Source organism: Danio aesculapii, chromosome 18 (assembly GCF_903798145.1).
Source record: "Danio aesculapii chromosome 18, fDanAes4.1, whole genome shotgun sequence".
Lineage (NCBI taxonomy): Eukaryota > Metazoa > Chordata > Actinopteri > Cypriniformes > Danionidae > Danio > Danio aesculapii.
This window is the reverse complement of record NC_079452.1, coordinates 16231771-16246169: the sequence shown is the minus strand read 5'-3', so window position 1 is coordinate 16246169 and position 14399 is coordinate 16231771. Positions and strand designations below refer to the sequence as shown.

At 34.2% G+C, this 14399-nt stretch overlaps 1 protein-coding gene across 1 annotated transcript in view; it reads right to left on the bottom strand.

Moving 5' to 3' along the window:
- Positions 1–1409: 1409 nt before the first annotated feature.
- The window catches only part of napab (N-ethylmaleimide-sensitive factor attachment protein, alpha b), a 32038-nt gene continuing 19048 nt past the window's right edge, over positions 1410–14399 (bottom strand). Inside the window, exons 10-11 of the mRNA XM_056478377.1 lie at positions 4851–4901; positions 1410–2045 (exon numbers count right to left, since the gene is read on the bottom strand). Coding sequence (XP_056334352.1) covers positions 1944–2045; positions 4851–4901 — 153 coding nt within the window. The 3' untranslated portion in view covers positions 1410–1943. The remainder of the gene's footprint in view (positions 2046–4850; positions 4902–14399) is intronic.

The window sequence follows — 14399 nt, the reverse complement described above, 5'->3', positions numbered from 1 at the left end:
AAATAAAATACGATCATGCCTTGATTTTTAATTATTTAATTAGGACAGTAAGGTCTGACTTTGCTTAGACAAAAGTCTTGTCACTTAACAGAAATAATGTCCAGTATAGAATATAAAGTCATGCTGCAGTGGAAAAAGAATGAATATTGTGTATGACTCCCTTGAGCTTGGAGGACTGCATCCATACATCTCTGCAATGACTCTAATAACTTATTAATAAAGTCATCTGGAATGGCAAAGAAAGCGTTCTTGCAGGACTCCCAGAGTTCATCAAGATTCTTTGGATTCAACTTCAATGCCTTCTCCATCTTACCCCAAACATGCTCAATAATGTTCATGTCTTGTGACTGGGCTGGCCAATCCTGAAGCACCTTGATCTTCTTTGCTTTCAGGAACTTTGATGTGGAGGCTGAAGTATGAGGAGCGTTATCCTGCTGAAGAATTTGCCGTCTCCTGTGGTTTGTAATGTAATGGGCAGCACAAATGTATTGATACCTCAGGAAGTTGATGTTGCGTTCCACTCTGCAGACCTCTCGCACACCCCCATACTGAATGTAACCCCAAACCATGATTTTTCCTTCACCAAACTTGACTGATTCTGTAAGAATCTTGGGTACATGCGGGTTCCAATAGGTCTTCTGTAGTGTTTGTGAAGATTGGGATGCAGTTCAACAGATGATTCATCAGAAAAATCTACATTCTGCCACTTTTCCAAATGATCAACTAGAAGTCAAGATATTATTTGTTGCTCTTAAGATTGGGATTGACGACAAGACTTTTGTCGGGTAGTGTATATTTACAGTACTCACCCCATGCCAAACTTTTTAATTTGTTATTTCTAAGCCACATATTTTAAATAATGTGTCAAAACAAGCAAATACTAGTTACATACACATTTTTTCCCAACATAACTTTTCTTTAAAAAAACGAATTAATAAATAAAGCCAAATATTTTGGTAAATAGAGTTATAAATATATTTTTAGATGGATTGTTAGTGATTGGATTGGGTAGCTTTGCATGGACATAGGAAAATTGAGACCTGTTTAATGATTTAAGACCTACAATACATTATTTCAGTTAATTTAAGACTTTTTAAGGTCTTAATTTTAGTTTTTGATATTTAAGACATTTTAAGATGCCGCGGAAACCCTGTTAAATTTTCATTTGTGATCTGAATGTGAACAAAATTCCAACCAGAATAACACACACACATTAAAAAAACATAAGACATGGCCAATCCTAGTTTAAATCAGAAATGAACAATTCTAACATGTCAAATTGTGTAATTACAAATAAACGACAATAAATTAATACCAAAAGTAATTGTAATATATAATAATTATCAAATCAAAAGTAATTTTACTCCATCAAATAGTCATTTTTAGGAGGCAATGAAATCACAATATAGTCTGAATCAGTCTTTCTTTTACTCTCTTATGTCAAAATACAAAAAAAAAAAAACGAACAGCATTTCAAATCATATTTCGAGATTAGTCCATGCACAAATCAGCAAGCAAAAATATGCAGGGATACAAGATTTGGTATTTAAAATATATCTCCACTAAAGAGGTTAATAGATTGAACAAAGGGTTGTTTGTGCTCAGGAGTACAGGTGCTCTACGTCAGCCAGAGCACAAGGCACTTCTGAAAGTAGGCGTGCACAGCACACCAAATATTAATGTAGTTGGTTTTACGTCTCGTGCACAAACTCCCCCAAATCAAATCAAATCCCATTTAAACACCCAGCCTTTCTTTATTTAGTGTTCTTTAAGGGGTCTGGTGGTGCGGCTGTGTCCATGTTTGAGCAGCATGCCATGTAAGAGAGAGATTTGTTTGAGGTAAAGTGTGGAAATTAAGGCACTGAGAGTCGAGTGGCTGGTAAATGAGAGAGATGGTGATAGTCGGCCCAAAAAAAAAAAAAAGCAGAAGCGAAAGGGAGGTTTTAGCGAAGGCCGTTTTCTTCGTCCTGTATGTTCTTCTTGATACGAAGCAGCATGGTTGTAAGCCACTGATCCAACCGTGAGATGGTGTCGTACTCCTTCACCTGAGTGAAATTATAGTGAAAGCGAAAATGATTGACAGCATTAATCAATTTAATTGATGTGATGGATATTTTAAATAGGCGTGGTGTGTTGAAAGAACTTGTTTCTGCTGAAACTGCTCTAATAAGACTCTCGCATGACACATTCAATGGTCAACTGAAATGAGTGTTAATTTTGTTCTTTTAATTTTTATCAAATTAATTTAACCTCTCCCAATATTTTATTTTATGTTTAGTCATGTTTCAGCCGAGTAAAAGTCTGGGAATTTTAGTCAATGAAAACTCATAATGGTTAAACAGGTTATCACAATTATTCTGCAGCAAATTATACATGCTATTTAATTTAGTGAAGCTACAAACAAAGATATTTGGATGGTCACGTTTTTAAAATAGCATATTTTTCACTCATTTTTCAAACAATGCAGTTTTTAGTTGCAAAAATTTCAATCTCTTTACGTAATTGTCAAATTGGTCACACTTTACAATAAGGTTTTATTAGCTAATGTTTTCACTAACATGAACTAATTATGAAAAACACTTGTACAGCATTCATTAATCATAGTTTAAGTTTTACTACTACATTATTAACATGCAAATTCATGCTTGATAACATTAATGCACTTAGCATGAATTAACAATGAACAACTGTATTTTCACCAACTGACATATACAATACTGTAATAAATGTATTGTTCATGTTAGTAATTGCATTAATGGCTCATTTCTACTGACTGGTACAGTACGGTATGGGTCACCTTTATCAGGCTTGCGTAACCAACACCTGGAATTTATGAATGGCTGTATTTAAATTTGTCATGTTTCGTCAGATGCAAACATCCAAATTGCGTATCACTGTAAATCTCGTCACAAAGCATGTTATTAGGACACGGGGGTTACAATCTAACCTGCACACCTAATGTTCAAGCTCGTAATATATATATTTTATTTGTTAATTAATAACTACCTTATGTGGAACTCTGAATCTGCGTCTCATTTCAGAGTCTGCTACTGTCCACTGGAGGTTGCATTTTGGTTGCGGTTGCGTACTTTGAGAGCCCTCATGCCTGAATGAATGAAAATTGCCGTTTTCCACCGAGGCAACCCAAGGTGCTGAAATATAACTGGCTAAACTGGCATTGGGCGGGTTACAAGAACCAAAACAAAGACAAGGTTCCGGCATGTAACACACATTTAAAGCAGAATATCTGACTTCAGCATTGTTTTCTGATAAACAAGAATGCTCATTTAGCATGTTTCTTAAATATCTGCAAACATATTTTGGTATTTTTATGCTCTAGAAGAGTCAAAAACGTACAGCCCCTTTAACTAATACAACCTTATTGTAAAGTGTTCACAAGGTACACTAACCTTTTCAATCTATTTTCCTGATTTATATTATTATTATTTTAATACCAATGAACACACTCTGTTCGTAATATTAATTTAAACGATTACAAAAATGTTTTATATTAAAGTAACAATCATTTGCGTATAAAAAATTGATTCAGCATCCAATACTGCATTTATTTATTAGGTTTTATTAAAGGTCCAGTGAAGTGCTTTGAAATGCGCATTTTCATTCGATGTTTGACGTAATCTCAATTGAAACACGAAGAGAGAGCGGGATATAGTGTAGCCCCTCCCCTTTTTTCAAAACAGCCAATAGTGTTTTGTTTTATCACCGCTCTGGCAGTGAGAGTGGTTAAACTCAAGCACATCAAATGAAAAGCAAATGAGAAGCATCTTGAAGGGAGCAGGGCATGTCAGATACTAGAGAGCATTTGACTGGTTATGATTTGATGAAAAACTGAAGTATGAAGTACAAAACTGTTGATCCATTTAGGTGGAAGAGACAAACTACACGTTTATTTCAGTTTTACATCTTCTAAACATGAATTTTGTCCCTGTTTTTGTTTGCACTGGCTAATAGAAAACTAACAATACTGACACTAACATCTAAAAAACTTTATTTTATGGGACCTTTAAGGGTTGTGTGAAGAAACACAGAATTGCTGTCTGACACTATCACATAATCAAAATGGAAGCGGAGATTATTAAACCGGTTTCCAGATCATCACTGAAGCCAGGATACTGCAAGAACACTTTACAATATGGAATCCGTAGTTAATGTTTTTGTATTTATTCACATGAACAAACAATGAACAATAGATTTATTAAAGTATTTATTCATGTTTGTTCATGTTAACTCACGGTGCATTAACTGATGTTAACAAGCACAGCGTTGGATTATAATAATGCATTAGTAAATGTTGAACTATGTATGGGGATTGTTCACTGTTTGCTCATTCATGTAAGTAAATACATTATCTGGGTGTCCCATATTGTAAAGTGGTACAGATAAAGCAAGAACACATTAATGCTTTTTAAGAGAACAAGAGGAAATGAGGAGGATTTAAACTCTTGAAATCTGGCAACCGTAAATATGAATAGGAGCAGTTTTGTTCAAATTGCTTCTAGTTTTATTGTGTTTTTTCTTCCAAGTATTTTTTTTATCAAAGATACTGTCTGTTGTGTAGTGTTTAACAAATATTTGGGAGAGGGGCCTTATATGACTACAATATAATCCTTTTTTAAGTCATAAAAAGTCTTGTATTAACCCCCGGTAACACTCCAGGGCTTTTCCAACGAGTTCCACTATAGTAGATTAAAGTTGACAGGTTGTGTCTGTCACCCCCTCTAAGTTATGGAAAAAATTTTGACAGATCTATGAATATTTTTTTCTGCAATGTGCACTAGCACAGAGGTTGAGAAAAAAAAAAAAAAAAGAAAATGGCAAAAAATTCTTACAGCATCTGTGTACGCATCCACATTCTGCTCCTCAAAGGCGTCTAAAAGTTTCTGTTAAAAACAAACAAGAACCAAAAAATTAGGCACATAATTCATCCATCATCCTTCCATCAGGACTACAGTGTGCTCCTGTTATAAAACTATGGAGCCAGATCAGTCTCAAAAATAATGCATTTACAAAATAAAATTCATACATGCACAGCACAATTCACATTTACAAAATCTAATTTGAAAGTTCAAAATATAATTCATAAACACAAATCTAATTCGTAAATACACAAATCCAAATCGTAAATTCAAAACACGATTTGTAAATATCCAAATCGCATATTCAAAACATGATTTATAAACACACAAATCTAATTAATAAATTCAAAACACGATTCGTAAATATCCAAATCGTAAATTCAAAACACGATTCGTAAATACACAAATTCAATTCGTAAATTCAAAACACGATTCGTAAATACACAAATCCAATTTTTGTAAATTCAAATCACGATTCATAAATACACAAATCCTATTCGTAAATTCAAAACACGATTCGTAAATACACAAATCCAATTCGTAAACACACAAATCCAATTCGTAAACTCAAATCACGATTTATAAATACACAAATCCTATTCGTAAATTCAAAACACGATTCGTAAATACATAAATCCAATACTTAAATTCAAAACACAGTTCGTAAATACACAAATCCAATTCGTAAATTCAAAACACGGTTCGTAAATACACAAATCCCATTCGTAAATATGCAAATCGTAAATTGAAAAAACGATTCATAAATACACAAATCCAAATCGTAAATTTAAAACACGATTTGCAAATATCCAAACCGTATATTCAAAACAACATTTGTAAATATCCAAATTGTATTCAAAACACGATTTGTAGATATCTAAATCGTAAATTCAACACGATTTGTAAATATCCAAATCAAAAATTCAAAACACGATTCATAAATACACAAATCGAATTCGTAAATTCAAAATACGATTCATGAATACACAAATCCAATTTGTAAGTTCAAAACACGATTCATAAATACGCAAATCCAACTTAGAAATTCAAAACACGATTCATAAATACACAAATCCAATTAATATCTTATAATAAAAACTATATAAAAATGAATAAATATACAAATCGTAAATTAAAAACACAATTTATAAATACACAAATCCAAATTGTTCACGAATTGTGGGTTTTATATATAGATTGTGTTATAAATGTACAAATTGAATTTTGTAAATGTGAATTGTGCTGTGCATGTAAAAATTTTATTTTGTAAATGTATTATTTTTGAGACTGATCTGGCTCCATACAAAACACACGTCAAATTTACAATACTGCAACATTTCTTTTATACAAATTGGATTTAAATTAACAACATTACATCTGAGCTCTCTTTCAGCAGAATATTTTACATATCATTGCATTATGGTACACACACCAACTTAGACATGCATATTCAAGCATACAAAAATGCTTTGATCTTAAAGTAAAATGACATGTAAACATTACTGACGCCCAAAATGACTATTATAAAGGCTGCGACAGAAAATTTGTTTACTGATTTATTTTGTCTGTGCACTGTGTTGTGCCAGGCGTGACATTTAAAAGCTTCAAATAAACTCAAAAGCAGTTTTTAGTTCAAGCAGATACCAGAGCGGTTTAAAATACTTTCGTCTTGCTTTCCGCAGGCACACAACATTCATTTTACATACTGTACTGTTCCCTCAACAATAAAATTTGCAAAGTCATGCAAGGTTCAGTAATTGAGTATGGCGAGTCGGAGTGCAATAACTCTTAAGGTTTATTGTTAGATATTAAATGCAAGCTAAACATTATACATGTATCACAGTGAAATATAGCAGTAAAAGGGACTTCAAGGGAGTCGATGGATAAAATTGTAATAATTAGTATGTTCGGAAAAGCATTTCAATTTCAGCTTTATTCAATTCAGATCAATTCAAGTGTGTTTGTATACCGCTTTTTACAATAATTATTGTTTCAAAGCAACTTTACAAACGGTGCACATTATTGCATTACAATCAGATTAAGTTCTTATATATAAACATAGTTAACCTGCAATTTTATAGCATATAGGTTAGTGTTTCTCAACCACGTCCCTGGAGGACCACCAGCACTGCACATTTGTCCTGTCTCCTTAACCAAACAAACCTGATTCAGACCTGTAGCTCATTAGCAGAGACTGAAAAACCTGTAATGGGTGTGACAGACAAAGGAAACATTTAAAACATGTAGAGCTGGTGGTCCTCCAGGAACATGGTTGAGAAACACTGATATAGGTGATGTCAATGTGTACATGTTTAATGAAGTGTATTTGTGTATTTAGTGTATGAGATGTACTGGAAGTCCTTTATAGGTCAGTGTTTCTCAATCACGTCCCTGGTAGACCACCAGCACTGGACATTTGTCCTGTCTCCTTAACCAAACAAACCTGATTCAGACCAGTAGCTCATTAGCAGAGACTGAAAGACCTGTAATGGGTGTGACAGACAAAGGAAACATTTAAAACATGTAGAGCTGGTGGTCCTCCAGGAACATGGTTGAGAAACACTGATTTAGGTGATGTCAATGTGTACATGTTTAATGATGTGTATTTTTGTATTTAGTGTATGAGATGTACTGGAAGTCCTTTATGTAATATCTAACCATTTTTAGTGCAAAATTTGTGTACTACTATTAGATTAATTGAAGGAATAATTATGGAATAATTTAATATACATTCATATAATTTTCAATACAAACAAACAATTTTATAAAACATTTAAAAATAAAATTAAAAAGTACATCAAATTAACCAATAATTAAAACTTTAAAAATATTAATGTGCATAAATGAAATTCGTTATATTTACAGTGTCCTAAAATGTGATTCCACTTTTAAATAAGCTAGCTTTATCATAGAAATATAAATCCACTATTACGGTGGTTGCTACACTGTAAGATACTATGGCTGCAAAATTTATTGTTTCAGCATTGATATCGCAATGTGCACATCTGCAATCGACCCATCACAAGAAATGCAATGTTGAGTATGTTATAGTTATAGTAGTAGTATAGTATAGTAGTTATAGCTGAGTAGGAGCTACAGAACACACTTGATTTTAGTGTCACTGCTACATTTAGCCATAATAGAGTGAAGGCTTTTAATTGCATGTGTTTTTAAGGCCTGTGACTGAGCATTTCAAGAGAGTTTAGAACATTTGTGCACAAAAAATATGATGTTTGAAGGTGTAACAAAGATTAATTGTATTTAATTATTCATATTCATATGATTTATGCATTCATGAATTCATTAATAACATTATGGATATAAAGTCCCAAAGTGTAGGTTAAACCGTTATAAGAAATCCTTTGTACCTGTATCAGTGGGTTTATTTAATAAGAGTCTATCTTAATTACCATTATAAATTTTGTAACTGTTGTATTTTGTATTGTTTTTATTGCTTGTTTTTAGTGAATGTCTGCAGCAATATGGCGATGCCCATAACAAATTTCCTGTCAAGGACAATAAAGTTTTACTACTACTAATGTTTTTGTTACTTATTTTTCTCTTGTTTCTAGTCCAAATGTCTACAATTCAAAGCAAAAATGATAATTTTGCTTGTTTTAAGGAAAAATTAGGTGACAACAAATCAATATTTTTAATTGACATAATACATTTTAGATATCTGGACTAGAAACAAGATAAAGCAAAGTAGGAAAAGCATTTTGTGCATGGTGATTAGCCAATTTTTGTCCCTGAATACTGTTCTGAAATAGAGCTATTCAAATCATCTGGTGAAACTGAATTCATATCGCAATATTTATTGTAGAAAAATAAAATATCGCAATATTAGATTTTTCCAATATCGTGCAGCCCTATAAGATACTGAGTAAACAAGTAGTCAACTGAATCTGTATGAATGGTTTAAGCTAAGGATGTTCGTTGTTCATTCTGACACAACCATGTCCTTTTGTTATTGAAGTCCTAACAATTCTGTTACATTGGCGAGCCACCAAACCTTAATACAATATTTTTTTTACCAGGGAACCACGTCATTTTAAATCAATCTAGAAAGGAAATTTAGCATGATAATTAGCAGTAGAAGTAAGATTCTAATGGAACTGAATCAACCCAATGCAATGTGGTGGCGAGTGTTGGGGTAACACATTACAAGTAACGAGAGTTTTGTAACAATATTACTTTAAGTAATGAGTAAAGTAACGCATTATTTAAAAAAAATTAAGCAATAATATTGGAGTTCTTTTTTTTATGTAACGTGAGTTACTTTATATTTTAATTATTTAGCTTTCAAAATAATAAACAATAAACTGTTTAATTTAAATTAACATAGTAACCACACACTCAATGAGAGAATGCGGTTGGCTCCAATAGCCCAGTGGTTCGTGCGTCGACATATAGCACCCAGGTGCTCACGGCGACCCGAGTTCGATTCCCGGCTCGAGGTCCTTTGCGAACCCGTCCCCTCTCTCTGCTCCCCATACTTTCCTGTCTGTAAATCTCCACTGTCCTATCAATAAAGGTGAAAACCCCTATAAAAATAATAAATAAAAAAAATGAGAGAATGCGTTTATTATTCTGAACACATCAAAGAAAAGGAAAAGGGGATTGTCTCAATGAACAGTGATTTTACATAACTAACAAGACAAAAAGTACAGAGCTCTCTAATTAAAAAAATGAAGTAAAAAAAGCCTGCAAGTTCTGAAAGAGATCAAGCCTTAGCAAAGGTAAAGAAAAGTAACGCAAAAGTCATGTAACGCATTACTTATTGTAAAAAGTAACCAAGGAAACCAACTAGTTACTTTTTTGGGGAGTAACTCAATAATGTAATGCATTACTTTTGGTAGTACACTGGCACAGCACTGGAATTGAATCGTATCTAATGCTGTCAGCTTCATTGGCTATCTTTGGTGAAAAAGATTATAATAATACAAATAGAATAAATACGACAAATATCATTCAAACAGACAAACAAAGAAAAAACAAAGATGTATTACACTAGACTATTACATTAATATAAGTTAATAATTTTAAATCTTTTTCTGGCAAAGTTGAACTAAGCAGTTCTTAAAGCGAGTTCACTTCATAAAACAGCCTTCTACAAACATTAAAAGCAGGACTTTACTATTAACATTATTATAGTATACTATGACTAATATTATACGATACTATTAACACAACTGAAACATTAGCTGTGTTTGGACTGGTATTATGGTTTCTAAACTAACAGAAAGTAAAGTGCTTAACCTTGTAAGTCTTTAAAGTAATTGAAAACTGGTGTGTGTTTGTATTTTACAAGTCTGACAAGATGCTGAAGTACTTAAAATCAATCACATGATGTACTGTATGGTGGCAGCGTTGTGTTATACAGTATGGGTTGTTTCTAAAGTAAAACAACATTGTAAACAAAGTTGTAAATTTAAAAAGTTGTCATAATTTTGTGGAAATTCTAAAGTAACTGATCTGAGTTGATGCAGTGTGGTCACAGAATTATTTTGGGTAGGGATTGTGACGCACTGTGACTTTGTTTAAAACAATAACACATTGGGATTTTCCAGGGATACTGTGGCAGTGTCTTAAATTTGATGAATTGATAAAAGCTTGAAGTACTGTGGAGAGTTAAACTATTTTAAATTGCAACACAAAGATCCAATGTAGTTTGGTTTTGTCTGACAACATTGTTTCAAACTGTTTTTGGCGATCTTAAATGATATATTATTCAGCCACTAAAATAATAAAGCATATTGAATTCATAAGGAGACTGCACGGTGATGCAGTGGGTAGCATGTTCGCCTCACAGCAAGGTCACTGGTTCAAGCCTCGGCTGGCCAGTTGGCCTTTCTGTGTGGAGTTTGCATGTTCTCCCCGTGTTCGAGTGGATTTCCTCCGGGTGCTCCGGTTTCCCCCACAAGTCCAAAGACATGCGCTATAGGTGAATTGGGTAGGCTAAATTGTCCGTAGTGTATGTGTGTGAATGAATGTGTATGGATGTTTTCCAGTGATGGGTTGCAGATGGAAGGGCATCCGCTGCGTAAAAAAAATATGCTGGATAAGTTGGCAGTTCATTCCGCTGTGGCGACCCCAGATTAATAAAGGGACTAAGCCGAAAAGAAAATTAATGAATTCTGTAGGAATTTTTATACAATTTAAGAATGGAGGAGCTGATTGCTAAATCACATTGCTAAGCATGGCTCAGTGGGAACATTTTGATTATCTTTGCATTATTCAAGAAAAGACAGAGGCTGAAAATGAGACTCCATGTCTGGGTAATTTTTACAAAAACTGCAGGACAGTAAAACATTTTGGAAGGAACAAAATACCAGGTATTCATTCCTGTATTCATGAACATTTGTAGTTCTAAGAGTTCCTCCAAGTGACAAAATTCTTAGAAAAGTGGGTGTTTCGCCTTGCAGTTAAAAAGAAGATTCACAAAGCATTCATAAACTACCTTAACCCTTTAAAAAAGCTCATAAGGTCAATGGTGTTAGGAGAAGGGAGGACTTTTAACAGGCTTAGGAGTTTTTTTTTGCAGGGGATAAATTGACCAAAAGACTACGAGGGAGAAGGAAAGTGTTGATGACAACGGGTGACAGTCAGTTGTTAAGGAGCAACAGACTAGATCATGTTGTGATCATGTTCATGACTGATCCTATTAGAACCAAACTAACATCTCCAACACAGCGCAGAAATGCAACATAAAAAAAAAAGTAATTATCATATTAATTATCACTTTTCCACACATCTCCTCTTTGCAGATTACAGTGATAAATGAGCTGTGGAGATATACACTGTATTGTATGTAGTAAAAAAAAAAACAATTTAACTACATATATTATATAATCTATGTGTGTATGTGTGTGTGTGTGTGTGTGTAAGAGAGAGAGAGAGAGAGAGAGAGAGAGAGAGTTTAGGGTAAAATTGAAAAAAGAAAAAAAAAAGAATAAAGTGAAGACTTGCAGGCTGGGACACACTAAGGCGACGTCAAAGGACTAGCCTAGACGGAAACCAACTGTTGTCACTCTGAGTTACCGCATCTAGTCCTGTCTGGACCAAAGAGCTGCTCATATAGACGAGACGAGATGGCGGCGCGTTCGGTTCGCGAGGCTCAGTGTCTCTCCAGTTTCTTTTATAACTTATACCTGTATCCTGCACTTGCTGCTATTGCACTGCTGGTTAGACCTAAACTGCATTTCGTTGCCTTGTACTTGTACATGTGTAATGACAATAAAGTTGAATCTAATCTAATCTAATCTAATATAGACGGCAGCTGACTGAAACGAGCTGGCAGTAATGTTTTCTCATTTCACAAAAGAAAACCAGAACGTCCGACACTAACGTACAAAGCGTAAACAAAGTATCGTTTAGTACCTTTTGCACATTCACTATGAAGGGTTTCGCTTATGCAAATATGTCTGATAATCTATTTCGTTCGCAAATATGCAGCAAAATTATTGAATCTATTTATATTGAATCGTTTACTAGGGTACATTCCTTCAGTTTTTAATCTCGTGGTCTGATTTATTGCTGAAAAACCAATCTGACCCATCTCTTCCAACATCGCCGATTCTATATGCTGACAGCCCGACAGCACTTAATGGCCGACTGTCAACTTGGTGTATCCCAGCCTTAAAGCAGACTTTTAAAACTTCCTCTTTCTCCATCTTCTTGGAAAACCAATCACAATCTTTAAAATTAAATAAAACCGTTTGCCTTTTCCTTGCTCAGGGTTGTGTGTAGGAAGAAAAAAAAACTGATAAACCTTTCTTATAAACTTAAGACTTGTCATGGCATCAATATATTGCTGCTCTCTGGTGATTTGAGGTGCTTTTTTAGACCCTTTGGATAAAGGCATCTGCTAAATAATTAAATGTATCGTGGTCAGATGGTTAAACAAATGAACTTGAAGATACGATCAAGAATATTGGGAAATTTGATCTGGCTAAACAAGATCTTTTAGATTTTTTTACTGGATCCTTTAGTTTTTTTATGCTGAGGTTTACAAATTTACACAGGGTGATGCATGCGTTTGCTTAGGAATGTGCTTGTCTGACACTTTGTCTGGAGCTTAAGTGAAAAGACAGAACAGCAAACAAGAAAGGAAACAGGCATTGCTTGAAATCTCAGGTGTGATGTTTGTTAACTAAAAAATATCTGAGACAGAATGAATATTGCAGATGTTAAAAAAAGGCATTGGCAATCCAGACATTACTCAAAATGATAAGTTCACCTTGATTAACCCTTACCGTTTTTATGAGATACCTCATAAAGAGACAACGCTTCCCTCCTTTGACAAGTTTTTATGGCAATCTGTGTTCTTACAACAAGGAAAGCCCTAGCGTATCTCCAGAAGGAGTTACTGGACTTCTGGGTCTCCCGTGATGGAGTGAATTTTCTGATGAATGTCCACTCCAAAAGGAAGTAACACCTATACTTTCCTATGTCTTTATGATTATTAATAAAGTCGAATGTTTAAGGGCCTATATTATATGATGACCTTAGTGTTCTCCCTCTTTAGAGTAACACTGGAATGATATGCGTGTCATTGCTTTTTCTGTATGCCAATGATTTGTTTCCTCAGGATCTTCAGGCACATCGAAGAGGTCTGGACATTTGATGCTACTTGAACAGCTGTCGCTAGATGTCAATTCTACTGTGTTAGAGAATAAATTATTTTAAGATTCTTTACGCTTAGTAAGCCATCAGTGAAAAGATGTTTATTGTACCATTCTGATAAGATGCCTGCAAGAGAGGAAGACAACCTTGAAGTAGATAAGTATTCTTTGTGTATGTGTGTGAGAAACATCCTCCTGTTGTGTCTGATCTTTGCATGCTTGACGCCAAAGTAAACCATTGGAGATATTGTTCAGAATTGTGCACACACATTTGGACACTTTCCAAGTCTATCTGTGTTTCAACCAATCAGGTTAAAACACCTATATGTATGACGCAGTTAGTGACGAGTATAACTGTTGTTGATCTGAGTGTTGAAGCTGGCTTCTGCTGATGAAACTGCAAACTAGCTTCAGTAAGGTTTCTTTGATTGAATCTTTGACTTCGGCTCTTCTTCATCTGACAGACCAGTGATTTTTGGGTTAAAACTGTCAGCTCCCAAACACCCGGATGCAAAATACAAAGACAATCAGAGAAAGTGAAGATCAGATCACTTGTAAAAATTAAGCAGTACTAATCTAATCACTCATGTTTTGACCATTTTTTATTCTCTTCTGGTTGAGAAAGATCATTTTACACACACAAAACTTCTAGTTGTGTCATGGATATGCAGATGACCCACTGATCTCACCATTTCTGATTAAACAGTGGAATTATCCATCCCGGTCGATATGGATGAAGTTATATACATGCGTGTATGTGAAGTCGGGTAAGGCAAAAAATTGTATAATGATGGTTTGTTTTGTAGACCAGTGGTTACGAAAGTATGGGTTGCGAGACAATGGGGGGGGGGGGGGGGGGGTCGCTTGGTGATTTTTAAAAAATATCATACATGTTAAA